At 39.9% G+C, this 27,969-nt stretch overlaps 2 protein-coding genes across 4 annotated transcripts in view; both read right to left on the minus strand.

The window, feature by feature from the left end:
- The window catches only part of postna (periostin, osteoblast specific factor a), a 29,070-nt gene extending 7,125 nt beyond the window's left edge, over positions 1–21,945 (minus strand). For 2 of the 3 annotated variants that reach the window (XM_059539015.1, XM_059539017.1), the window contains exons 1-17: positions 21,736–21,945; positions 20,929–21,027; positions 17,403–17,467; positions 16,389–16,546; positions 16,021–16,185; positions 15,257–15,403; positions 14,977–15,118; positions 11,978–12,190; positions 11,700–11,834; positions 11,234–11,382; positions 10,930–11,066; positions 10,508–10,638; positions 10,293–10,423; positions 9,784–9,886; positions 9,507–9,574; positions 9,332–9,377; positions 9,175–9,207 (exon numbers count right to left, since the gene is read on the minus strand). In XM_059539015.1, coding sequence (XP_059394998.1) covers positions 9,175–9,207; positions 9,332–9,377; positions 9,507–9,574; positions 9,784–9,886; positions 10,293–10,423; positions 10,508–10,638; positions 10,930–11,066; positions 11,234–11,382; positions 11,700–11,834; positions 11,978–12,190; positions 14,977–15,118; positions 15,257–15,403; positions 16,021–16,185; positions 16,389–16,546; positions 17,403–17,467; positions 20,929–21,027; positions 21,736–21,854 — 2,041 coding nt within the window. In that variant the 5' untranslated portion in view covers positions 21,855–21,945. The remainder of the gene's footprint in view (positions 1–9,174; positions 9,208–9,331; positions 9,378–9,506; positions 9,575–9,783; positions 9,887–10,292; positions 10,424–10,507; positions 10,639–10,929; positions 11,067–11,233; positions 11,383–11,699; positions 11,835–11,977; positions 12,191–14,976; positions 15,119–15,256; positions 15,404–16,020; positions 16,186–16,388; positions 16,547–17,402; positions 17,468–20,928; positions 21,028–21,735) is intronic. The other variant, XM_059539014.1, reaches the window with a different exon arrangement.
- A 2,805-nt stretch (positions 21,946–24,750) lies between these two features.
- On the minus strand, positions 24,751–27,774 carry ftr54 (finTRIM family, member 54). The gene is made up of 4 exons (XM_059539432.1): positions 27,137–27,774; positions 25,882–26,029; positions 25,731–25,787; positions 24,751–25,534 (listed from the first exon to the last, which is right to left on the minus strand). Exons 1-4 carry the CDS (start codon positions 27,716–27,718, stop codon positions 24,981–24,983), a joined length of 1,341 nt encoding a protein of 446 aa, XP_059395415.1. The 5' UTR covers positions 27,719–27,774; the 3' UTR covers positions 24,751–24,980.
- Between the last annotated feature and the right edge of the window lie 195 nt (positions 27,775–27,969).

Here is a 27,969-nt window from a genome sequence, read left to right on the forward strand (position 1 = left end):
ACTGTGAAAGATGCCAAAAGAAAACATTTCTCAGATATTATTCTGGCAAATTGTCACAAGCCTCGTGTTTTGTTTAACACCATTGACTCACTTTTAAATGCCCCGCAGAATGCTTGTATGGAAGCATCCCCTGTTATGTGTGAAAACTTCCTTTGCTTTTTTATTGATAAGGTCACTTCTATTAGGTCTCAAATTGTCCCTTCAGCTTCAGACCCTTCAATCTCTGTCCCCTGCTCGGCTGTCTTTGATCATTTTGAGCTGGTGACTTTTTCCTCTTTAGAGGAGGTTGTTGGTCATTTGAAGCCCTCAGGTTCTCCATATGATGCTGTCCCCCCTCGACTATTTAAGGAGGTTTTCCCCACTGTAGGATCATCTGTTGTAGCAGTTATAAATAGTAGTCTGACCTCGGGTGTGGTCCCTGAAATTTTAAAACATGCAGTAGTTCAACCTCTGATTAAAAAACCTGCTCTAGATCCGTCAGTTCTTGCTAATTTCAGGCCTATTTCCAAATTGCCTTTCCTTTCAAAAATCTTGGAGAAGATTGTGTACAGTCAACTATTGGCCTTTTTGGAAGAACATAATATACTAGAGGTTTTCCAGTCCGGTTTTAAGACCTTGCACAGCACCGAAACTGCTCTTTTAAGAGTTTTTAATGATATCTTTTTAGCTACTGACTCTGGTGACTGTGTTATCATTGTGCTTTTAGATCTAACTGCTGCATTTGACACAGTGGATCATGAAATATTGATTTCACGTTTAAGGCAGTGGGTTGGCATCAGTGGCATAGCACTGGATTGGTTTAGGTCATACTTAGCGGATCGAACTTTTTGTGTTAGCTTAGGTGACTCTGTATCCTCCTCTGCTCCTCTCTTGTGTGGGGTCCCACAGGGCTCAGTCCTCGGCCCTCTACTTTTCTCTCTGTATTTGCTTCCACTTGGTTCCATACTTAGAAAGTATGGCATTTCATTCCACTGTTATGCAGATGACAGTCAGATTTATGTACCTCTTAAAAAGAAAAATTATAACTCTGTTGGACAACTACTCAATTGTCTCGACGACATAAAGGCCTGGATGGCTCTAAACTTTTTAAATTTTAATGATAAAAAAACAGAAGTGATGGTTTTTGGAGGCACCACTGGGACCCCACCTGTAGATCTGGGCTCCTTAGCACCCTATATTAAACCTACTATCACAAACCTAGGAGTTAAAGTGGACCCTGAGCTTAAATTTGACAGTCAGATCAAAGCTGTTGTCAAATCAAGCTTCTTTCATTTAAGGCAGCTGGCCAAAATAAAGCAAATTCTGTCAAGACAACATTTTGAAACTGTTATCCACGCCTTTGTAACTACACGGCTGGACTACTGTAATTCACTATATGCGGGGGTTAGTGGGTCCTCCATCACCCGTCTCCAGATGATACAAAATGCAGCAGCACGTCTTTTAACGGGCACACGTAAACATGAGCAAATTTCCCCTATTTTAGCTTCATTACACTGGCTGCCTATTCAATTTAGGATCCATTTTAAAATTCTGTTATTTGCTTTTAAATCACTAAATGGTCTTGCTCCACCATACCTCTCTGAGCTTCTACACTCTTATAAACCCGTCCGCTCTCTCAGATCAGATGATCAGCTGCTCCTGACTGTGCCTAAAACTAAGCGTAAGCTCAGAGGGGACCGTGCCTTTGCTGTGTCTGCCCCTAAACTATGGAATGATCTGCCTTTGCATGTTAAGCAGGCCTCTTCTTTATCTGTTTTTAAAACCCTTCTTAAAACCCATCTTTTCTCTTTGGCTTTTGACACCTAGTAAGAAGTCGACTTTATTTACTTGATTCAATTTGTTACTTTGAATGCTTTTATTGTGTGGTTATAAATGGTACTTATGTTTATTTTATCTATTTTATTTTTATTTATTTATTTATTTTTCTGTACAGCACTTTGGTCAACTTTGGTGTTTGTAAAGTGCTTAACAAATAAAGTTGGTATGGTATGGTATGGTATGGTAATATGACATCACACAGTCGAGGCAAGGCCTGACCAATGTGGCAATGCGGGTCTTACGCAATACTGCCAATATAACAGTCGGCAGCGCATAGCGCTCGTGAACTCAGAATTCCCCTCAGGGCCCTGATTCGACTATACCGACAGCAGCCTTGCATGCAAGGCGGGAACCTCCAGGTTATAGAACCTGATAAATGTAGACGGCGAGGCCCAACCTGCCGCCATACATATATCCTGCAAGGAGATCCCAGTAGACCACGCCCACGACGAGGCGACGCCTCTTGTGGAGTGTGCTCTGATGCCCAACGGGCACTGAAGGCCCCTGGAAGCATAAGCTAACGCTATGGCGTCAACTATCCATCTGGATAGAGTCTGTCTCGAAACAGCCATTCCCTTGGAACATCCACCGAACGAGACAAACAGCTGCTCAGTCTGCCGAAAGGCAGCAGAGCGAGACACATAAGCTCTTAAAACCCTGACAGGGCAAAGAAGACTCGAGTCTCCATCCTCCCCTGACACCGGCAGGGCAGACAGGGCAATAACCTGAGCCCGAAACGGTGTGTTGAGGGATTTTGGCACATAACCGTGCCTAGGTTTGAGTATGACTCTTGAGTCATTGGGCCCAAACTCCAAGCACGACTGGCTCACCGAGAGCGCGTGCAAATCACCCAAACGCTTCACAGAAGCGAGAGCCAACAAGAATACTGTCTTGAACGAGAGATGCTGAAGGCTAACCGATTGGATAGGCTCAAAAGGGGGACCCTTCAAGGCGTCCAAAACCGCCGCGAGGTCCCACATAGGGACTGACGGAGGTCTGGGAGGATTCAGCCTCCTAGCTCCTCTGAGGAACCGGATGACTAAATCGTTCCTTCCTATTGACTGACCGGACGCCGTTTCAGAAAACACCGCGATGGCCACAACATAAACTTTGAGCGTGGATGGGGCTCTGCCCTTATCCAACAGCTCCTGTAGGAAGGAGAGGACCTCCGTCACCTCACAACTAAGGGGTGAATAACCTCGAGCTGTGCACCAGCTGGAGAACACCGACCACTTCGAGGCATACAGACGTCGTGTCGACGGAGCTCTAGCCTGAGTGATGGTATTTAGCACTCCCACTGCGAGATCAGCGGGTAACCGTTGAGTGCCCACACATGGAGGGACCACAACTCCGGTTGAGGGTGCCAAATTGAGCCCCTGGCCTGCGAGAGGAGGTCCCTCCTCAACGGTACCGGCCACGGGGCGACATCTGCTAACTGCATCAAATCTGGGAACCATGGTTGGTTCTTCCAAAGAGGTGCTACAAGCAGTATTGAACATCTCGTTTCTCTCACCCGTTCTATCACCTGCGGAAGGAGGGAGACGGGAGGGAACGCATAAAGCGGGCAGCACGGCCATCTCCGTGACAGCGCGCTTTCATTCTTGGAAAAGAACGCGGGGCAGTGAGCGTTTTCGTGGGACGCAAAGAGGTCCACCTCCGCCATGCCAAATCTCTCCCACAACAGCCGGACTGTTTGCGGGTGTAGAGACCATTCGCCTGTAGGAACATTGCCTCTGGACAGCCTGTCTGGACCCAGATCCTGCAGTCCAGGCACATGCACTGCTCTCAGCGAGCGCACGTTGCGCTGAGCCCAAACCAGGAGGCGTTCCGTCAGCCTGCACAGGTTTCGGGACCCGAGACTGCCCTGGCGATTTATGTAGGACACCACGGACATGTTGTCCGAACGGACTACGACGTGGTGATCCTTGATATGGGGACAAAAGCGCGTCAGCGCGTTCTCCACTGCCAGCGTTTCCAGACAGTTGATATGATGGAGCTTTTCCCGTTCTGACCATAGGCCAAAGGACGGTCTGCCTTCGAGCAGCGCTCCCCATCCCGAAGTGGAGGCGTCCGTCGACACCATTTTCACACTCGGGGAAGTCCCCAGGCTTACACCTGATCGGTACCAGACGTTCGCTGTCCAAGGTGCTAGAGCCGCAACACAGCTCTGATCGACCTTGAAATGCAGCCGGCCAGACGCCCATGCTCTGCGCGGCACCCAAGCCTTCAGCCAAAACTGCAGGGGGCACATGCGGAGCAGGCCCAGCCGCAGAACCGGAGATGCTGAGGCCATGAGACCCAGCATCTTTTGACAGTGTTTGAGCGACACGGTCGCGCCGCAGCGGAAAGAACTCGCTGCGCGCTGAATGCCCATCGCGCGCTGTGGTGACAGCCGCGCCGTCATGGAACACGAGTTCAGAACTATACCCAGAAACAGGATCATCTGACTGGGGTTCAGCGAACTCTTCGCCCAATTGACACTGAGGCCGAGCTTCTCGAGGTGATCGAGTAAAACGGCCCTGTGGTCCACGAGCTCCGCTCTTGATCGGGCCAGAACCAGCCAGTCGTCCAAATAATTCAGCACTCGTATGCCTCTGAGTCTGAGAGGAGCGAGCGCTGCATCCATGCACCTTGTAAACGTACGAGGAGCTACGGACAAGCCGAATGGCAGGACTGTAAACTGGTATGCCTGGCCCTCGAAGGCGAATCTCAAATATCGCCTGTGGTTTGACGCTATCTGTATTTGAAAATACGCGTCCTTCAGATCTATTGACATGAACCAGTCCCCTCTGCGAATCTGCGCGAGGAGCTTCCTGGTTGTGAGCATTTTGAAACTGGGTTTCATCAATGCCTTGTTCAGCTGTCTTAGATCCAGTATGGGCCTGTGACCCCCGTCTCTCTTGGGCACCAGAAAGTATCTGCTGTACAGCCCCCCCTCGCTTTGAGCTTGAGACACAGGCTCTACAGCCCCTTTGCTCAACAGTTTTGATATTTCGGCCCGAAGTATGTGTGCTACTTCCGTTTTGACCGTCGTTTCGACGCGCGTTGAAAAGCGCGCCGGGCGTCGAGAAAACTGTAGCGAGTAGCCTCTCTTTAAAATGCCTAGCACCCAATCCGAAACCCCTGGAAGCGCTGACCATGCATCTGCATGAATGGCTAAGGGCTGGATGCGAAACGCGCTCTGTTGACTGGGCAACGGCGGCGCTCGAGTGTGCTGCGCATCTGAGGCGGGGAGCGCGCTGATCACAGCGGGCAGATCGCTCTTCCTCGACCCCGTTCCGGCGCTTAACCGACTGGGGGGAGGCTGAGCGGGTCCCATGGGACTCGATATATCTGCGAGTAACCGTGGGCTGCATGTGTGCACTTTTACAACTTTCAACTCGCTGTCTGCCTGTGCAGAATGTACGTGCACGGGCCTCGTTTTTACAGAAGCCCCGCGCCGTATGTGACATAGTGTATGTGGGCACTGGTAAGTGGGCACGTTTACTATGCGGCGCGCTCGACCGATCTGAGTCGATCTTATGTGCGCTAGCCCTGTGTGCAGGGCTGTGCTTACATGTGGAGATGGGCACTGGGTAGTGGGCATCGTCACTGCATTTATAGCACCATCGGCCGTGGCCGGACGAGCATGCACGGGTTTCGTTTTTACAGAAACCACATGACGCGTGTGACATAGTAATTGTGGGCACTGAGGGGTGGGCACGTTTACTATCCAGTGTGCGCGACCGACTTGAGTCGACATTATGGGCGCAGGCCCTGTGTGCAGGGCTGTGCTTACATGTGGAGATGGGCACTGAGGAGTGGGCATCGTCACAACATTTATAGCACCATCGGCCATGGCCGGAACACCAGAAAAAACACTCTTTTTGTGAAACATCTGGGTAGCCGTGATAACGGCTTTTGTGTGCAGGCAAGCGGGCACTCGTGCAGGCTTGCGCATTGCAGAAGACACTGAGGCAGTCACAACTCTTGGAACTGCAACAGCGGCGCGCTTGGGTGAGACCTCGGCCACAGCGGAACTCGAACACCGGCGCTTTCCCAGCAGTGCTAGGATGCTTTCGGGGCTTCTGGCTTCACCACAATCCTCTGCCGCGGCTCCCGCGGCGCGGGGCGACGGCTTGAAGAGCGAGAACGGGGTCCCGAGCTGCGTTGCTGACGCTGTCGCGATGACGCAGCAGGAGGCGGTGGGTGTGACTGAGAGCTCTGTGGGGCCGGTCTAGAGCGGCTAGCTGCAGAACTGGAGCGCTTCGGCAAGAAGTGCTTGAACGCCTGCGAAGCTTTCTGATCTTCGGCGAATCTCTCCACAAACTCGTTGACGGAAGATCCAAAGAGGCCGGCAGGAGTTAGCGGCGCGTCAAGGAACGCAGCGCGCTCAGACTCCTTGATGTCAGAAAGCGTCAGCCACAAATGCCTCTCAGCCACCGTAGCGGAAGCCATAACCTGTCCCATGGCCTGTGCAGCGGACTTAGTAGCGCGGAGGGAGAGATCCGAAGCACTCCTCAGATCCGCGAGACAGATCGCTTCAGGTCCCATCTCATCCAGCTTGCGGAGAAGATCGCCCTGGAAAATCTGTAGCGTAGCCATGGTGTGTAACGCAGACGCAGCCTGCCCAGCAGCAGAGAATATCCGTGCAAGCAGCGATGACGTCATGCGGCAGGCTTTGGATGGCAACGCCGCCTTTGTCCGCCGTCCAGCAGAGGGCGGGCAAAGGTGCGCTGCTATAGCCTGTTCCACCGGCGGAAGTGACAGGTAGCCTCTGTTCTTAGCACCGTCCAGTGTGGAGAATGCTGGCGTTCTCGCCGAGAATGGAGCGTCCCAAGCTTTCGCCACTTCTTCGTGAAGCTCAGGGAGAAAAGGGGCGTGCTTTGAGCTTGAGGAAGAGCGCTCATCCGGAAGATAGCTACCATCCAGCCGGGAACGTGAAGGGGGTGCTGGTGCAGACCACTCGAAGCCGAGGCTCGCCGCGGCCAGCGAGAGTACATGCATCAGCTCCTTATCGATATCCCCCCGTCTGCTGGGCCTCTGAGCAGCGGGCGCGAGATCCACGGAGCTCGCCCAACCCTCTCTGCCCGAAGCAAGCAGAGAGCACGTGTCTTCTTCCTCCGCGCGAGCGCTGCATGGTCCTCACCCAGACAGGAGACGCAGATGACGTGACGATCTCCTTCGCTGAGCGGGGCTCTGCACGAGCCGCACGAGGGCATCTTTAAAAAGACGCAGCTCTTTTGTGAATGTGCGTCGCAGGGCGAACACACACACAGGATATAACAGAATAAGGATGTAAAGGATATGGGCGCCGGATAGCGCAGCAGGAACGGCAGTGGAAGGCGGCGATGCCAGCGGCTTCAGGATGGCTCGTCCTGCTGATATGCTCTTCCAGACGGCGCTTGCTTCCTCGTGATCCAGCGATGCGTGAGCTTCGCTGAAGAGATGAAAAATCAGGTGAGTCAGCCTTTTCGAGCTCCTTTTATAGGTTGGGCCACACCCGTTTCGGCGGGAAGTGGCAAGAAGGGCGCGAAGTCCTTGGTCTGATGTTGCATCAGCCTCCGCTCGATAGGCTGTGCAGTTGCCGCAGAACAAGCCAATGAGCGAACGAGCCGTCTCGCCTATGGCTGTGTACTGCTGCAAATGCGCTTTACAAAAATGCAAAATTAAGGATAATTTTTTGCTTCAGTATTTCGTGAAAAGAGACTTTTCCCGTAGCGTCTTAGCTAAGACGCACTACGAGAGAGCTCTCGTAAGAGAACCAATTATTTAGGGACATTTTTCTTTTTGTTTTTTTTTAAGTACTATTATGCTGATTTCCAATGGTTTTGAGTCCATTGTGCCATTGCTCCTTGCTGCTTTTACTGATATAAATCACAAGTAAATGATCATAGATGAGAATGGAAGTCTAAGCCAATCATTAATAATCACTGGCGCTGTCAGAGCTGTTAATGTACACCAGACAGGACTTTCTTTCTAGACTCTGCAACGGGGGTCATGTTTCGTGCTACTGCTGGATTCATAAAACATAAATTTGGATAATTTGCCAAAGATGAGCTAAGACATAGTGCAGATGGAAAAACTGGCTGTGGATCAGGCTCATAAGGTTTTTGATTGCAAGCTCAGCTCAGTTCAAAGTGTGAACAGATGTACATAAGAACCAACAGTACAAAATAAAACATTACAAAAAATAACCCAAATTAGGGATCGAAGAAGTAAGCAATCACAATTCAATGATTTTTATTTAGTTCATAGGTGCTGAAAATGCTAATAATTAAAACAGTTGTGCTGCTTAATATTTTTGTGGAAACTGTGATTTTCTTTGATATCGAAAGAAAGCTCAAAAGAGTAGCATTTATCTGAAATACTATCCTTTTCTAACATTATTAATGTCATTGCTGTTTTTTTTATCAGTTTAATTTGTATTCCTGCTAAATAATAAGTATTAATTTCTTAAAAATAAATATCCCCAAACTTTTGAATGTTCGTACATATAGTATAATATACACGTTTGACACAATCAGCATTTAATCATCTGTTGACCCATTTACTTTGACATGATATTGATTCTACTCTGAGTGGTTTTAAAGACAGATTGGAACCATTGTGACGCACAGATCAGAAAACGAATGACACATGCAAATGTTAGACTGTAACATAGACTTATTAAATTTAGCCGCACAAAGACTCCAGATGATTTGCCTTTCATTTGTCCCATCTGTATTTCATTCAGAACTAACTTTGTCATTAAAAAGATCTTTCATGGAAAAAGTTTGTCTATCATTTACCAATAAATAAGAGTCCCACTGTGGGATTGGGTCTTTTACAGCATACCCTCACAAAGCTTCTGGCAATTCTAGATCTGATTTATCAAGACCTATGATTGTAAAGTTGCATTACAATCAATTTAGCTTTTGTCAGTATATTGATATTCCATATTATAAATTTAAAGAATTGGATGAACCAGTGTTGGGCTCTGACAATTACACATATTAGCTCTACATAATTGTAGGAGTTTAATTTGATGAAAGCCAGAGGAGATGCCAGTGCTGTTTCCAGCCAACAGAATAATGTGCACGCTCTCCTCTGGGGCTCTATGAAGAATCGGTTTTCTTGAAATGCATCTGAGGCAAAGTTCAGGCATTTAGCATTGGATAATGATCACGTAAATACACAATTTTACAAATAGGCTACCTAAAAGTGCTGCTGGGAATAATCGGCTAGCAGAGAAGGACGTGCTTGAGGAGCTCAGTATTGCAAATAAACTGAATAAATGCTTATAGATGTGTAAAAGTGGTAAATGGATGAGGAAAAGAGTTAGCATTTAGAGGTCTAAAATAAAATAAAAACTGAAGTCATGAAATAATGTTCTACCTTTCTCAATGACATGTGTGGTTATTGTCCTCTCTGCAAGGTGAAACACAATATTCATAAATAAAAAAGCATGTCCAGCATAATCCATAAGCCGTTGATAATGTTATTATGTTATGTGAAACATTAGAAGAGTAATGAGGGATGAAACTGAACTTACTGATGAATGTAAGTGGAATCTCACGATAGGTGTATCCAGATACAAACTACACACAAACCAAAGCAAAAAAATTGAACAAACTGGTATGTGTGTTTGTTCAGTGATGTACTGAACTGTGATGGGTCTGTTATATAATGAGAGTCAGTGTTCAGATATGATGTGTGTTCTGCTGTACCTTCAGCTGCATGTATTTGATGAGTCTCCTCAGCAGAATCAATATGTCTTCACGGCCAACTGGCAGATCTGTGAAATGCAGTCAAATTCTTTATTAAGCTCTAGGGACTGTGTCTTATGGCTCAGCAATTGTACAGTTATATAAAAAGGGGAAAACCAGGTATATTGAAGACAAAGACCATTATGTAATTGATTTTGTTGGTAAACATCCCTTTAAAATATGACATTTTAAACTTATATTCAAATATAGTGCATGCTCATTGCTGTTAATAATTCACCTTGAGGATATAATATGGCCTTCACTACATGAACCACTCCGTTGGATGCCATAAGATCAAAATCTGGAACCTCCACTGAATTTACATGGATGGAGTTGTTAACCTGAGAATAAGATGGTGTTAATCATTAAATGATGTTTCTGCTGTCTTTGATTGATGCAGTAAGCTGTCAGGAAGTTATGATGTTACTGCTGTAGCAATGCTCCAAATACACACACAAACATGTGTGCTGCATCTACTTGTATTGTCTGAAGATAACAGCAGGACACGTCCTTCCTCTCTTGTCCTACCAAAATATTAGTACTGGCTCAAATTTCAATTCTGTCAAAGTCTAGTTATATTATGGAGGACTTTATATGTTAACCTTTATTGATAAAGCCCACATTTGAGGAAATTTCGACATTTTCACTAATTACAGTTTAATTGGATATAGTTGGTTTGTGGTTAGAGCTTAAAAAACCTGACCGATAAAATATCCAGTTTTAAAATAACAACCCCAGTGTACTTACAGACAGCACTTGAAGGTTGTTGCCCTGAATGGTCTTGAGAAGATTAGTCACTCCACCCTCCAAGCCACCATTAATAAAGACGCCATTGCTAAAGTGGTAGAGCAGGATCACCCTGAGGGTGTTGATGTCGCCTGGATAACAGAATAGTCATAACGTCAGACCTAGCAAAAGTTGGACATAATCTAAAAAAAAAAAACAGAGAACGAAAGGTTTACTTTTCAGAAGAGTGATGTCTTCCTCTGTCAGGGTGCCAAAGGCAGCATCTTCAGGAGCAAAGAGTGTGTATGATCCCTCCTGCTTCAGTAGATCTGTCAGTCCAGCACTCTCCATCAGAGACAGGAAGATTCTGGAATAATTCAGCCAGTCTATGAATTATGTATGCTTTAATAAAGAAAAAATATTTTTATATTTTAATATAATTAGATTTAACATTATAGTATTTAAAATGCTTTTTGAAAAATATTATATAGTCTATTTACATTTTTTTTTATTACATGCAGACAGTGTCCTGTTAAATTATAATTATTTTTTCACTGTATTTAAATAATTAACTTATCTTGTTACAAATACTTTTTGCAGTTAAGATAATAAAACACTTGATAATAGTAATTATATGGAGTCATGATGATAATCTCACTTGAAGCGTCCGTCTTTTAAGAGCAGCTCATAGATGGTTGTCTCGGGTGGCTGGATCAGTGATCGCATGAGATGAAGGACTCCGTTACTGCCCTCTCTGCTGCCTCGGACCATACATGCGTTCTCAATACACACAGCCTAAAACACACACATAAAAAAGAGAATGAACTGAAGAAAAATAGCATAAAGTTTAACCGCCTGCACACTTAACAAGTGTTTGTTTTCACTCATGGGGTTTACACAATAATTGTTTGCAGGTCCTCAATCTTTCACTAATTCTCTTTCTCTAAATCTTTCCCTCTCACCGTGCGATAAATGAAGACTCTGAGGAGTCTTCCTCCCAGGGTTTCCAGAAGCTGGCCGCTGTAGAGGTCACTCAGAGAGATCTTGAGTTTCATAATGTGGTTTTCTAGAATCATCTTCAGGAGACGCTGATCCATGGACATTACATCGTCTGCATGACAGGTGAAGACACTTTAAGTGTCATTTAGAAACGTACGTATATTAACTACAAGCTGAAGATACAAATGATATATTTTTTCATCTTTTGCAGCCTTATCTATACATCCATCCATCTATCTCTCTCTCTCTGTGTGTGTGTGTGTGTGTGTGTGTGTGTGTGTGAATGAGTGCTTGTCTCTCTCTCTCTCTCTCTATAAATGTCTATATTGTATCACATTATAATTTTGTTCACATGTTTAGAAATGATAGACCCCTGGTGAGCGCTCACAGTTATCTCTGCAGAAAGATAGAGTCATGAGATCAACTCACCAGAGAAGGCTCCATTCAGTGGGGCAAGAATAGTATACTCAGTTTCAGGCTGCATGGCGGCAGACAGGCCGAGCTCAGACACCAGGTCCCTGAAGACGCTCTGAGATTTGCCTATAAGCTCTGTCACCTGCTTGGCTGCAAGACAAGACACACACCTATCACAACTTCAGAAAACTTAGATGTTATATCAGTGACAACAAATGTGTATATTACAATATATACAAATGTACGGCATAAGGATGTAAAAATAAAGTCAGTGGTCAGGTACAGAGTCTCACCCGAGTCAGGCATGAGCACATGGCTGATCAGATGAATGACCCCATTGCTGGTGACAATGTCTTTCTTCAGCACCATCTTGATACCATTGACTGTAAGGCTCTCGCCATCACATCCGATTTCAATATTGCTGCCCTCAAGAGTCCCATAGAGAGAACCCGCCATAATGGCCTCAGAGCACTGCACTGAGTTCAGGAGGTGGTACTTTAAAAGGGCTTGAAAAATAAACAGATATAGAGAGAAGGAGAAAGTTTAAGTGACAGATCGTAAGATAAACAATGTGCTGACCTGAACTGTTGAGATGTCTTTATCGTCACAGTCCAGTAAGCATCAAGATATAGACCACTAAAGAGAATTAAAAACACAGAAGCTCATGTTGTCCAATGGGACACCCGCCCAGTTCTTCCTGTGCGGAGGCAATGTGGTGGAGAGCTGAGACTCTTAAATCAACTGTGATATCACTTTCCCAACAGCTGAGCTTATTTCGACAATTTCCTGCATCTGTTTAAGCTGTACATGTATTCGCAGTCTGACAACTTTAAGTGCTTTGCCAAACCAAAATCCAAATCAAAGCAAGCTTTTTAAGACAGGTCCTATTCATCGACACTTCTAAACTTTACCACATGGGCTATTGGGTAACAGTTAGCTGTGGCATGCATCATGGTACTCTCGTGAACGTGTGTTGAAGACTGACATGGAAGGGCCAAAATTATTGAATAAAGTCATTATATTTGTTTTCTTTGCGCACAAAAAATATTCTCGTAGCTTTATAACATTACGGTTGAACCACTGATGTCACATGGACTATTTAAACAAAGTCCTTATTACCTTTCTGGACCTTCAACAGGTCAGTTGCATTGCTGTCTATGGAGGATCAGAAATCTCTCAGATTTATCAAAAATATCTTAATTTTTGTTTCGAAGATGAACAAAGATCTTACGGGTTTGAAACGATATGAGGGTGAGTAATTAATGAAAGAATTATCATTTTTGGGTGAACTCCCCTTATATGTCTCCCCTTATTAATATAGATGTGCATATAATGATCCCAAATGCAGTTTCCAAAATATTCCTAAACAATTTATTAAATGTCTGTATAGACAAAAAAAAATTATTTTTATATTTCCATCTTAAATTCAAGCGCATATATCATTATTAGTACTATAGGCAACAATTAATGGTGATTAATAGCATCCAAAATAAAAGTTTTTAAAAAAATATATAATATGTGTGTAATGTGGACATTTAATATGCACATATAAAGACACAGACACAGTATATATTTTGAAAATATTAACATGTATATATTTACATTCATATAATTTATATTATATAAAAAATATTTTATATATAAACATAACATATTTTTCTTAAATAAATACATGCATGTGTGTGTATTTATATTTACATGATAAATCTTGGATATATGCAAGAATTTTAAAAGCATGATTTCTACACATAGAAAAGTGATGGAAATTAATACATTCAATAAAATCTTAAGAGGCTATTTCTAAACTGACAATATATTATTTTGTCAAGCTCTAAAATATTTTATTGGAAGTAATGTATGTGAGTAAAAATAAAAGAATAATTACAAAACAAAAACTTATCCTGTAATCTCAAATGTGAAGAGCAATGAACCCTTCTTGAAACTTAAAACTTCTGGAATTAATTTAATTATTAAGACATTGCCACTCCTAGTTTCATTAAACAAATAAAAAAAGTTTTTCATTACAGCAGAAATGCCAGAAGTACCCTGGCCTAAATGGAGGGCTTTTGATTATTGTCTTGGACAAGTCAGGCCTTTGAGTCAAAAAGGTTGATAAACTATTGCTAGGGTCCTGTGGACATCATATACACATGCGAGCAAAGTCCACAAGACCACAGGTCCACATCAAGTGAGCCATTTGGACAGGGCCACAGATCCTGTAAGAGCCAGAAGTGATGTAATGCTGACTTTATACATCTGTGTGGTCTTTCCCTTCTAGCCTAAAATGAGGCATGCTAAATCTAATTTAAGTAGAAAAAATACACTAGAAAATCAGTCGGTGTGCCGTAGGCCTTTCAACCAGAACCCCGATGCCTGATCTGCTCTAATGATTTGCTTTTTTCACACAGCATTTACATAAGCGAGGTCTTCAGATAATTGTCCTCAGAAGAACTGAATGTTTACTTAAAAGCTAGTCTTTGCTTTTGAATACAGGTCTTAACATTATTTTCTTTTAATGCTTTTTCTATAATGATGATCTCAGTCATCTAAAAGGTCACACAGATTAGATCTGTAATGAGACCCTCTTTATTTTTCATGGGGAAAACAGATTTGGTCTGTTACAACACTTACGATTGTCTGACCATCTTTTTTCACCATAATCAGATGAAGTATTATGCAACATCTAAGCATTTCCTGCCAGGAAGCGTTAGAGGTCTTGACCAAACTTGGTTTTGGATCTTTGTACGGCTCTGGCCAGATCTGCTATTTGCCCACCGTCTGAGAATGTGCCACTGCTTGGATTGGACTGTAATTGTGCAGTTTACTTAAAACACGCGGCTGCTAGTCTTTCAAATCTTTGAAGGTGATTATTCATCATGTGCAGGTTTTGTCTGCACATACACTGCTGTTCACAAGTTTGTGGTTGGCTCTTGAATGTTTCTGAATGAAGTCTTTTATGCTAACCACACCAAGGCTGCATTTATCTGATCAAAAATACAGTAAAATTGTGAAATATTATTAATTAGTATAATAATATTAGAAATATTCTTATTACTATATAATAACTTCTTTCTATTTGAATATATATTTTAAATATGCCGTATTCCTGTGATGGCAAAGCTGAATCATAACTCTAGTTATATAATCCTTTAGAAATCTTTTTTCTATGATGAAACCACAATAACAGTATTGTTACTATCTTTGTAGTGCATCAAGACTCCATCCACCTCAACACGAATCCTTTGCTTAATGCTGTCTAAAATATGTTACTGTGGTTGTGCTCTATGTTTACCTTTAAGTACAGTTGTGTCACTCATAAGTCTCTCAAGGACTTTTCTGTCTACATTGTCAAAGGCCTCGTTGGTTGGAGCAAAAAGTGTGTAATGTCCGGGCTCTCCCAGTTGATCCAGGAGACCTGATCTCAAAGCAACTGTCTATAAAAGACATCAAAAACAAAATGTTTTCCAAGATCACTCTCTGAAATCATATGCCCATGCTGAGTAATGCTCAGATAGCTTCCAAAGAGTTTTCATCATATTTGTTTACAAAACCACGGGTATGATAACACATACGTTGAGTGAAGCCAGATCATCATTGGAATTGATCACTTCCTTTATCGTTTGGCTTACGACGCTGATGACCCGATCAATGACGTGCACAACTCCATTAGTTGCCACCTGGTTGCCGTGAATGATCCTGGCACAGTTCACAGTGACAACCTGCAAAATTGTTGAAAAAGAGTTTAGTGCCTTTAAAACTGAAGTTGGGGATTGTTCATTCAAAAATTAATATAGAAAATGTTTAGGAAAATATCTAAAGTTTATAAATGTTGTTTTAAAATCTATTGCCCTATATGCACACAAAATAGTTAAAAGGTTCTTCAAAATATCTTTTGTGCTCGACAGATGAAAGAAAGTCTTACAGGTTTGGAGAGACATGAGGGTGACTAAATAATGGCAGAATCTTATAGGTGAAAACTATGTTCTAATTGTTACCGAAAACTAGAAATATTTATAAAAATGTTAAAATAAAAAGAGCTTTTGTAAATGTATTAAATCTGAAATAAATTCAAAAAAAGTTAAAGCTCAACTAATATAATTACAAAAAAAAATAATAATAAACTGAAATCAAAATAAACTTGATTTACTAAATAAATAAAAATCTATTTTAAAGAACGAGAATTACAAAACAAAATGACTTAAAATGTAATAAAACAGAAAATATGTTTTAAAACGAGCTAAATCAAAACATTTATAAACACTACAACAATATATAAATAATACTTAAATAGCATGGTTTCATACACAAAATGAATTTGAAGGAAAGAGAAACATACTCCATTTGAGTAGTGATTGATATAGAGGCCTTGTTTGTTATGCATGGACTCTAGGGTCATGTCATTCTTCAGGTCCTTAGTGAGAAGACGTTTGTTGACCATGTGATAGTGGAGTGCATTGTAAAGCTCAGTGTTTCCACTGCTCACAATGGCATCTTTCAATGCCTGGAAACAGAGAAACAATGATGTCAGCACTTCAAAAAAAAAAAAAGACAGCATGACGGCATATTCCTCAATTTATTTCATTTTAATAAGTTCCAGTCAATGCTTCACTTCTTAATAACATGCACATTTGATCACAGATTAAAACTTAGCATGCAAATACTGCGGCTCGAATGAAATCAAATGTGGCAGGGAATTTGACTCACAGGATCTAACTCTTCCCAGGCATCGTCACTTGGTGCAAACATTGTGTAAGATCCGGCTCCCGCGAGTTCTTCCCTCATTTTGGACTGATCGGAGTATCGTTGGGTGATCTTGGCATTCACCAGATCCAGGGTGCCAAACACAGTGTCAATAGGAGCCACTGGGAGGTGGAGCGAAATATAAAAGAAATAAACAAAAGAGTCTAATGCACAGGATAGAGTACTGTAAAGAGTATCCTTTCACATGATGTGAACCTCGAATCCTCATTCAAGACTAGCTGTGGCTCATTTACCTCATGCATAAGTACAGCCAGCTGGGTCTGGATTTTGTTTAGAGAACAAAAGCTACACTTAACTCATAGCCAATGAATAACCTGACATTTAATCTAAGCATGACCTTATAAACTGAAGTCAAATGTGTGATAATTGTTGGTACAGACATGATCACACCTCAATAATGTTAGCCAGCGCAGGATTCTACACACTGCTCTAACTGCAGCCAAAAAGATAATTTTTAAGATCTGGCATGAGCCAGCAGCCAAACTATGGCTTATAGAAATTAAATATATTGCACTACTAGAGCTCACTACAGCGAGAATCAACAAAGCTAAACCACAGACACTTTTTTTGTTACAAAAATATCTCATATATTAACTCGTTAGCTCATATGTACTGAATGTTTCGGAGTGTTGTTAAGGAGCAGTGGAAATCCTAGAGCTGTGCTAACGTTAATTAATCCCCTAACTTATTCATCTATTTTTACTGTTATATTTTTTATTTATTCTTTTTTTTTTTCTTCTCAAAGCAAACTCTGGTCTTGTATATAGTTAATGGTGGTCTCATATGGACCTTGTTAAATCTTGCAATTAATCAATAAATAAATAATCATAAAAATAAAAAATAAAAAAAATAATTGTGCTAAAATACTATAAAAAAAAATCTATAGTTAACTTACTATGCAGACTAGAAACCTCTTAAGAAAATACATTTCTATTGGTGAAATGAATTAATACTGACCTGCAGGGCACCCTCGCATCCCTTCTAACTTCATATAACCTGGACAGCACTCATATAAGACCATTCTGCATAGAAAGAGTCAAAATATCAAACTGATGTACATCATTTTCAAAGGATGTTGCTGAGATGATAACTGTAATGTAAAATATTCCTACAAAATTTTTTCAAGTGATAGAAAATGGAAGGAATTGACATTTTGTACATTTTAAGTCCTGAAAACTCACATGATAAATTATTTAAGCATGTCTTGTTCGTTTTTTAAATGTATTCAGATGTGTCTTTTTCATATAACACATTTGGTCAACCATCTGGACTTTTATCTGGATTTGTTATTAATTTAGTGCTTTTAATCTAACATTTCTGCAGTTTTTTATAAACTGAATTGCCACACGAACGTCTGGAATCAACGTCTACCAATAAGATGTAAATGTGAAAAAAGCATTTACATAATCCACCACCATTATATTAAGATTTAAATAACATAATTTAATGAATTAGAAAAGATTCCAAAAGACCATCTCTTTTAATGAGCAAAAAAAAAAATTATAATATATTAGAGAAAGATAATTTCTTCTTGGAATGTTGACAGTAAATATAAACCTCAGATTCCACAGTATCACCTCATCTGCAAATCCTTGAAAATTTGACATAATAAGAGGGCAACAATCCAAATCTGAGCCATCCCTGACAGAGAACGTGTACTCTCTGAAACCTGTGAGGGAACACAACCTCTGGGCTGTTTTGACAGTATGATTGATGTTTATTTTTTAGCAGTAATTTCAACTGATATCTCTATAGTGTATCTGGCATGCGGTGGGGAAAAATTTTAATTGTTCCAGTGGTTTATTGAACACATCATGAGCATACAAGTTGATATGTGCTCTCAGAGGAAAATTTTATTGCTCAAAATGTGGCTCAGGTGGTCTCAGTTACATTTATGCAAGTATCAACTTTGTTTTAGATGTTTCTCATTAAACATTACTGTAGGTAATGTAAAATCTGATACAAATGAGAAAGTAGAAGCAGACATATATTATACTATATATATATATATATATATATGCTTTTTTTTCCAAGTGTAAGTTATTTTTTAAGCAAAGTTTAAACTGAAATATCTTAACTTTTGGCAAATATGAGCCCAGGAGAGATCTCAAATCAATTAGATTAAAAATAGAAGCCAGATACTTTCAAAATTTCTCAATTTGTGCTTCATTTGATCTGAATGATGTCTAGATGTTGAAATAAAGTATTACTTCCAAAAATCTATTATGTGGGGAAAAGCTGGTAAAGAAAACAAAATCTCCTTTCTATGCTAAATATCTTAATTTGTGTAAACTATTTATTTTATTTTATTTACATTTAAATCTAGTATATTTATTAAGATATAAGATATTAATTTTAATATATTAATATTAAGATATTTATTAAGAGTAAACACAGTCATTTGAATGTTGGCTAGTAGCCTAAAAGCTGTTCTGATGTATAAAAATGAGCAAAGAAGCTTTGTAACAGCTGTCTGCAGATGCCGTGAATAAAATTCTCCCATGACTAATGTTGTTCCTCACTGGTTTTAGCGAGAGGTCTGTGGCTTTGAGAATTATCATGCCATGTAGGCCTGCTGTTTGTCAGACAGCGATACGGTTGGAAGCCCGCACCTGACACCACACAGATTCAATTGCTCTGTTTCTCTTTTTTATCATCATGATAGCATCTGGAGGCAAAGACATTGCAGCTGTGGAGGAGTTCATCCACTGACACTGAACAATGATCCCAGTATCGGTGATGGAAGGAAAAAGGAAGCCAGCGGGACCCATGAGAAAGGCCTGACTCAAATTTCCCCAGAGGAGAGACAGCAAGCTGGGCAGCTCCGGACCTACTGCTGCCCAGAGTTTATAGTCAGGGGGAACTGGGAGGAGACACCAGTGTTTAGTGCTTTTATTATTGACCTCCCAGGAGACGCATTTTAAATTTCTTTCATATGTTTCCGACAGTGACCAGAGGGGCTGCAGCCATATATGCTGGAAGAAATCCAGGAGAAAAAGTATGATAGTTGAGCTGTATCATAAGACAGGAGATTGATTGAAGTTTGCAGGAGACTCATTGTATATTCTTTATTCAGTAATTCTCTATAAGTCTCTCATGAGAAGGCTAAACTGAGGATAACAGTTATGAAAATTTACAGCTTAAAAAAAGAAGCTGAGAATATTTAGTTTGGTTTCTCTCTTCCAAAATCAATGTATGTCTGAAGACTACAGGAGTGAAGAAGAATCAGGCCTTTAGGTTTCTGAACATGCTGCTGCATGATTATAACACCCATACAATTGTACAATTGTACACTGGCCGCAAAAAGAACAGTTAATTGTACAATAGTACAATTGGACAATTAAAACACATCTAAAATATATGAATGCATTACATTAGATAAAATATAAAACATTATTATTAATTATTGAGCACCAATAATGATACAATTTGTATACAATAATGTGTGTGTTTGTGTGTGTGTGTGTACCTGGTGTTCCCTACATTATGGGGACCAAATGTAGTTTACAAGGACAGTAATACCAGTAAATTTTGACGTCATGGCGACATTTTTGGTCCAAAATGGTCTAAAATGGTCTAAAAATACAGAAAGTTTTGTGTGAGGAGAAGTTATGGCGGTAGTGTTAGGGTAAAGGGAAAATATAATTTGTACAGTATAATAACTATTACATCTATCGAATGTCCTGGAAACCAAACACATGGAGATACCTAAGATCAAAATAGAGAATGCCAAAAAAAAAAACTGCACAGCCCAACACAGCCATTTCCTAAGGCCAAAGGTTTTTCTCTTTTCTTTTACACTCAACAGATCTCTGCCAGTGGAAAGGCTGAGTTGAGCCTGAAATGTTTTGCCTGCCAATTACTAGTCACCAGTCCCTGAGGCCTCCATCACAGTCTCACAGAGCCCAGAAACACGCTTACATCATCCTCTCAGTGAACATGCAGTAAATTAGTGTGGCATATGTGAAGAAAACAGAGAGAGAATCCAGTGGAGCGACAATAAACATGTCATAGTCAGTGCACATGAGCTGCGGTTTATCTGCCATGAACAAGTACAGTAAGATACACTCGGGCTGACAACTGTTGTTTCAGCCTGCTGTGAACTGGGAGAAGAGCTCCAAAGTGTAATATGTTTTTTTATCATAAATCATATTGCTCTAGGGAGTATTTATGCTCTGGACCAGCTTGTTTTGGCAAAAATCCAACTGTCTTAATACAAAACAAAGAACAAAACCTGTACAATGTACAAATCTGTATGAACACTACAAAACAGCTTCAAATACTTTTGCTTCATTCACTTTCCCTGAACACACCCTACAGCACTGAACAAGCCTAACCAATGTAATCCATCACCAGTATGACCCACCGTCACCTTGAGAACTACAGGTGCTGTGTCCCGTTGACCCCTGACCTCTAATAAGTCAGTGGGCAGAAACCTCGTAAAGGCAGAGAGGGTCAGAGTGAAGAGCGATGGATAACTTACGCCTTTTTACCACAGATGGATTTGTTATACCAGTTCCTGCATGTGCTGAAGTATTTTTTCTTGGTCCCCATGACCTGCTGTAAAGCACACACATTGGGCCTGGAAAAAAGAGCGGAGGGAGCATATGCATTAGAAAAAACCCTCTGGGGATGGTTGATAACTGCATACATGACAGACTAACAGACCACAGGGTGTTCAGTTAGGCAGGTGATTATATTGAAGTCCTGACAAATTGCTTTAAACAAAATGAAAATGGCTTTTTAGTCCATTTATGTTTTAGAAATGTATGGTTAGTAAATAAAAAATACTCAGATATTTAGCATTGTTAAATTATATTGATGGCACATATTTCTAACATTATAAAATATATATATATATATATATATTAGAAATAATAAGAAATTAAATTTTTCAGCTTCAGCTTCAAGTACATGCACATTATGCTTTTTATTCAATAAAATACTTTTATGTAGATATTACTTGAACATAGATTTATACTGTGTATACGATAAATATGAGACTAAATATGAAATACAGTGGTAGTGTGAGACTTCTATGTGAAAGTTTTGTATTTTCTTTTTTTATTTAATACAATTAAAACAAATCTTGCAATTTCATACAATTGTCCATTAAAATAATTACATATCTACATAATTAGAGTGAATGTTAAAGTTATAAATAGCACCAACCCCACCCCTCCCCCCAAAAAAATAATTTTTAATTTTACATTTGTCATTAACAGTATTAACAAATCTGACCACATTTTCCCAGCTGGCAAGGTAAACCCTTAAAACAATCAACCCTTACCCTTCTCTCTTAGCCCTGATGCGACTGTGTGTGACTATCTTGTCATAGGCTGAAGACTCCACCTGGTCCAGGGAGGACAGTGCCAGGATGGTGAAGGTGACCGTAAACAGGAGTATCATTCTGGTGTATACCCTGCAGATCAAACCCACTGAAACAACTGAAGGAATGGGAGCAAGCAACAGGGAACCGGCCTTTATAGCAGCCCTCCCCTTCTCATTCTGTCTCAAACACACACAATGACACACTGACGGAGATTAATACAGAGAGAGAATCAACCTGCTTCCTATGGATCCGCCCCCTCCGTGAGAACCCTGCACGCCTAAGGAGGACCCTCTATATTTACAGTGACAGAAGAGAGGAGAGAATTGAAGGCCCTTACAATGGTATGACATCTGGAAATGTTTAGGTGCATTACATATAAAATATCCAGATTGTATGCCTAATGTTTTTGATGCATATATGCACATATTCTGCAAACATTACACTTTTTTTTAATCACTACAGCTCAGTATAAATCTTCATAATTGACAGAACAAAGCTTAATCATTAAATTACACCATCATTTCTCAGGTGCTCTGTTAGTTTGTCCTCAGAAACAGGATGTTCATTATCTGTAGAAAGCTACTGTGGGAATCAAATGAAAGGATAACTAACTGTTCAATCTCCTGCCAATTTCTTTATCATTGGGCTGCTGTCCATATCTGGATTCTGACGGTTTTAAGCTGGAGCTAGTTGTTCAGGCCTCAGGCAGTTCTTTGGACAAGTCAAAGCCAGATGGGACTATTTTAAAAGCTTCCAAGAATCTCATCTGCATTTATCTCATGCTGTCTGGCATGGAAAGGTAAGTGGGGGAAAAAGTGAACAGATGATGGGAATAATAGTGGGAAGGGATTTGAATTAGTGTCAGAAAACGCTGGTTTAAGAACTATTATCATTAATTTATGTCTGCTTTAACCCTGTGTGTGCATCTACCTCTAGTGGTGGAGTCCTAGCAGTACACAAATGACAACAATTAAATCCCCCATTTGCTGCAGAGCAGCGTCCTGTAGTAGTAAGGAGAGTTTTTATAATAGTTGTTATTTTTAAAAACGAGAAACATCATAAAGATAGTCCCTTAAGACTCTTCAAAGTGGTCTAAATATATCAATATAAATATATTTCCTCTGTGGAAGTCTTAGGATCGAATGCAATGATGGGATGTTCCACCTGTCTGTCAACATGTGTATTTGCATACTTCCGCGCAGCCAATAGCGAGAGTTGGGGGCGTGGCTACTGCAGGAGGCTGTTCCGGATGGTGTTTACATGGTGTGGATTCATTTTTCTTTTAAAAAAATTGCATGCAAATTTTGAAGACTCACTAAAATACACAGAGACAGACAGTGAGGTACAACAAGGGCAAACAGTGTTTAACAAGATGGAGGAATTTGATGGAAAGTTGGGTTGCAAATGATACGAAGAGCTTGAGATGTTTGTTCTGACAGGTAAGCCAAGCATTAAGTCGAAAGTATTATTTTGGACCTTTTGTTGAAAGTAGCGTACTTTTACGTGTACTTTACGAGCTTTGTTTGGGGTGTTTTTTGCAAAGGTTTGTACGTTTTGTAGTTCCGCTGACTCGAGTAGCACAGAAACGGCATCTTGTAGCTTTAATTTGCCAATGGTATTGTATCAGAATGTAATATGACTTAAAACTACCGCTGTCATGAGCTAAATTTTGTATTTATTATACAAAAAAGAAGTTTGATGTTGTAACTTACAATTGTAAAAATTTATATTGCTTGTTTCTATTTGCCAGTTAGTTCCAAATGATGCCTCAGTTCAGTGTATGATTCAGTGACTCACTCATAAAGACTTACTTGTCACCACTTTCAATATAAAAATAATAATTTCAAAAACTAAAGAGCGAAAATTAACTTAGCTGTGAGTATTGAGGTCAGATAGAAGGGACCTGGGATACATTTTAAAGTTATAGAAAGACAGCAAGACTCACAAAGAGAACAATGTATTGACCAGAATTTTTATTATTCTTTAATGTAACATACGTTTTGCATTTGAGATACATTTGAGTTCACTAGGTTACTTAAATTTTGCCCCAGTCCAGTCTGTGTACAGATTGCCTGTAATGAGTATTTTTACTCTACATATCATTTACACAATTATTCTAATTCTAAGGCACTTCTGCCTTCCCTGAAATGAAACCTCAAATCTGATTTGCAACATACAATGTGCATCACACAAATAGTGTTTATCATGCTGCTAACACAGTGATACAGTTGCAATTATAGAAATAAAAAAGGTGTCTTTTAACTCTTTACACTTTTCAGTTCACACACACACACACACACACACATATTATATTTCTGTGATGCAAAGCTGGATTTTCAGCAGCCATTACTTTAGTCTTCAGTGTCACATGATCCTTCAGAAATCATTCTAATGTGCTGATTTATTATCAATGTTGGTAACAGTTGAGGTGCTTTGAAAAAAAGTATTATTTTTATTTATTTATTTATATATTTTGGAACCTGTGATACTGAGATATTTTTTGCAGGATTCTTTGATGAATAAAAAGTTTAAAAACAGTGTTTATTCAAAATAGAAATATTTTCTAATCATATGTCTTTACTATCATTTTTTTATCAGTAAATATGTTCTTGCTGAAAAAAGCACTGATTGCTTTCAAAAAATGGAAGAAAAAAATGACAGTCAAACGTTTGAACGGTAGTGTATATTATTACAAAATATTTCTATTTTAAATAAATGCTGTTCTTTTTAACTTTTTATTCATCCAAGAATCCTAAAGAAAGTATCACAGGTTCCTAAACATATCAAGCAGCTGTTTCCATCATTGATAATAAATAAATCATAATTTTCTGAAGGATCATGTGACACTGAAGACTGGAGTATTGGCTGATGGAAATTAATCTATGTATCTCTGGAATAAATCACATTTTAACATATATTCACATAGAAAACAGCTATTTTAAATTACAAAAATTCACAATATTTAGGTATTAAGGTATTTTTCTGTATTTTTGATTAAATAAACACAGCCTTGATGAGCAAAATAAACATTTAAAAAAACATTAACATTTTTACTGATCCCAAACTTTTTAATGGCAGTATATGTAAATGTAATCTAAATCTTTCTCTTTGTTTGTTATTCATTTTTCTTTTTCTTTTTTTAACAGATTTATTGACTGAAAAAAAATACCATCGTCAATTTGAATCTCACATCTCTCTCAAAATCATGTACAGTTCATTGCTGGATCACACAGTTGCACTGATGATCCACAATAAACCCTAAACCCAGGATAGATGGGCTGAGTGAATGTGGTCTGGACTATGTAGATGAGCTTCATTTTGTCAGAGATGCTGAAGAAGCACACAATTCCAGCACTGTAATCCACATACACTGCCAATCTAGAAGTCTTTAATTTAGAAATGTTTACATATAGTTTAGTCTTTTTGTTACTGTCCCAGAATGTGTATTTGGAAGGAGAACAGTACAGATTCATAGAATGATCATTACATCCAAATTTACTCTCGTCGCCATTTCCCTTTCTGCAAATGCTCTTATAGGCTAATGATACTCCCACACCAGCTCTTCCACTCCACTCAAACTCCCAGTAGGCTCGTCCACATACACTCTCTCCACACAGGACCTGAGGCCAACAATCAAATCTCTCTGGATGTTCGGGATATAGCTGGACTTTGCCAGTGTTTGTAGCCACTCTGTTCCCTACAGACAGTAGGAGTGTTTCATTCATTGTGTTTGAATCCATTGAGAGCTCGTGTGAATCTAAGGGAGATACAATACAATATTAAACACAATATTTAAAAATGGAAAATTAAATTTTTTTGCATATACTACGTAACAATGGGAAGAAAACACTATCACAACTTCTTTTTCATGCCTTTAAATGTACTATTAAAACAGTAGAAGTTAGTGGAAAGTCATGTCATATGTGTACATGTTTGAAGGTGGAGTGACGTACATTGTAGGATCTGATTCCTGTTTCTGGGTCCATCAGTAGGAAATTTGCAGCGCATTACTATGAAAGAAATATCATATTTAATGTAATTCTTTGTATTTAATATACAGTAGTATTTATTTACATGCTTCATGCTTGAATGAATGCAACCTACCCCAACCAGATACAACCATTACCTCCGAATTAAGGAAATTGTCCATTTTTTTCTTTAGTCTTTTGGCGAAAGATTTTCTCCCATGATCAGAACGAGAAACAACATCAAAACTGAAAGGTTCAGGAGGAACCAAATAAGATGAAGAACTCTGGAAAAAAAAAAAGATCTAAATCTAAATCCACACTAACTTTCAAAACGAACTAGTTTTGTCAAACTAAACTATCTTGTTTACCTGATCTATTACAGTGACCGTGTTGCATTTTATTTCAATCACTGTATCTTTTTCTAACATTTTGGTAGATTTGATATTTGTTCAGGATTTAATATAAAATTCTTCTTTTCCATAAAATGTTGCCAAGTTTCCAACTTTAGTGTAACACATTATTTTTCTTATTGGACTGTGCATATTTGTTATTTATTTTTTATAACTGGTTATGATGTATGTACCAAAAAAGGCATGTACTGTATGTTTGTTAGTTTGTTTAAATTGACACACCAAAATTAAAAGAGTTTATCATACTGTATATCAGTCCCTTACATCCTTGCTTTCAAACCTGTTTTAGATTCAAATCTCATTTATTTGAACCAGACTATACAGAATATGAACTAAGAAATATATTATACATTATGTGTCAGAAAGCCGGCTCCTGCATCAGCAGCATCACACATATGTGTTATGATACTCTCATGAACGCGCATCGAAGACTGACATAGAAGAGAAGAAATTGCTGAATAAAGCAGTTATTTTTGTTTTCTTTGCACACACACAAATATTCTCTTAGCTTCATAAAAGTACAGTTAAACCACTGATGTCACATGAACTATTTTAATGATGTTTAAACATTGTGGTTACATTGCGGTATTTTTCAGATTTCTTGAAAAATATCTTAATTTGTGTTTCGAAGATTAACAAATATATTATAGGTCTGGAACGGCATGAGGGTGAGTAATTAATGACAGAATTTTCATTTTTGTGTGAACAAACCCTTTAACTGCATATTTTGGATTTGTGTCAGTTTAAAAATGGATACTATTACACAAGGCAAAACATTTGTAATATACTCTTTGCAAGGCATAATTATACTTTACGCATTAGTGCTTGGTCAGAGGGATTTAATTTGGCTATAATGTTCGTCAGTGGATGATTAACTTTGTTGAAATGAGTTGGCAATCAGTTCAAAACCGAAAGCAAGTACATGGCATGTATGTGATGGACAAACATTTGCTCTGTTGCATTATTGTTTCTAATTCATACCTGATTCATTCTCCCTGCTCCTGATGTCACATCATGGTTTTTGTGGATATCCATCGTACAACGCTTACAAATACTCATCTGGTCAGTATGACAGAAAATCTCCAAAAGCTCATTGTGTATTGGACAGATCATCTCCTCTTGCGCAGTAGCATCAATCATACTGTGTCTCTCACCTTTGAAGACTTTCTCATGTTGTTGAAAGTGGCTTTGACAGAGAGAGTTCAGACACACCAGACAGGATTTGATGGCTTTATATTTTCTGTCAGTACAGACATCACACTCCACATCTCCAGGTCCAGCTTCAGTTTGAGAAACTTGAGCAGGCTGGAGTTCTGTTCTCTTCAGTTTCTCCACCATTTCAGCAACCACCACATTTTTCCCTAAAACAGGTCTTGGAGTGAAGTTCTGTCTGCACTGGGGACAGTTGTATTGTCTCCCGTGAGCATTTTCATCCCAGTGGCGTCTGATACAGTCCATACAGTAACTGTGTCCACAGGGGATGGTCACTGGATCATTCAGAATTTCCAGACAGATCGAACAGTTGAACTGATCCCTACTCACATAAAGTCTAGCTTCAGCCATTTGAATACATGTAGATGAAGACAGCTAAACACCACACTAGTTTCCTGATTCTGTTTAAGGGAAGGCAGCAGAACAGGTGTGTCTGTATGATGTGATGGTATTTACCATTAACAGAGTCCTATAAAAAGTCCACTAGGGTCACTAAGCAGATTTATTTTACAGTAACTTTAGATTGTACAACATTTCTGAGAAATGCACTGGTAATAAAGATTCCTGAGTTTGACAAGAAGTGACTAGCCGAACAAAGGTCT

The sequence above is a fragment of the Carassius carassius genome, chromosome 45 (assembly GCF_963082965.1).
Source record: "Carassius carassius chromosome 45, fCarCar2.1, whole genome shotgun sequence".
Lineage (NCBI taxonomy): Eukaryota > Metazoa > Chordata > Actinopteri > Cypriniformes > Cyprinidae > Carassius > Carassius carassius.

Excerpts from the sequence above, each read along its gene's own strand:
- ftr54 (XM_059539432.1), bottom strand. The coding sequence starts at position 27,718 with ATGGCTGAAGCTAGACTTTATGTGAGTAGGGATCAGTTCAACTGTTCG. Across the intron at positions 26,030-27,136 it reads GAGCAGGGAGAATGAATCAG|AGTTCTTCATCTTATTTGGT; the intron begins GTATGAATTAGA and ends TTTTTTTTCCAG. Across the intron at positions 25,535-25,730 it reads CAGGAATCAGATCCTACAAT|ATTCACACGAGCTCTCAATG; the intron begins GTACGTCACTCC and ends TATCTCCCTTAG.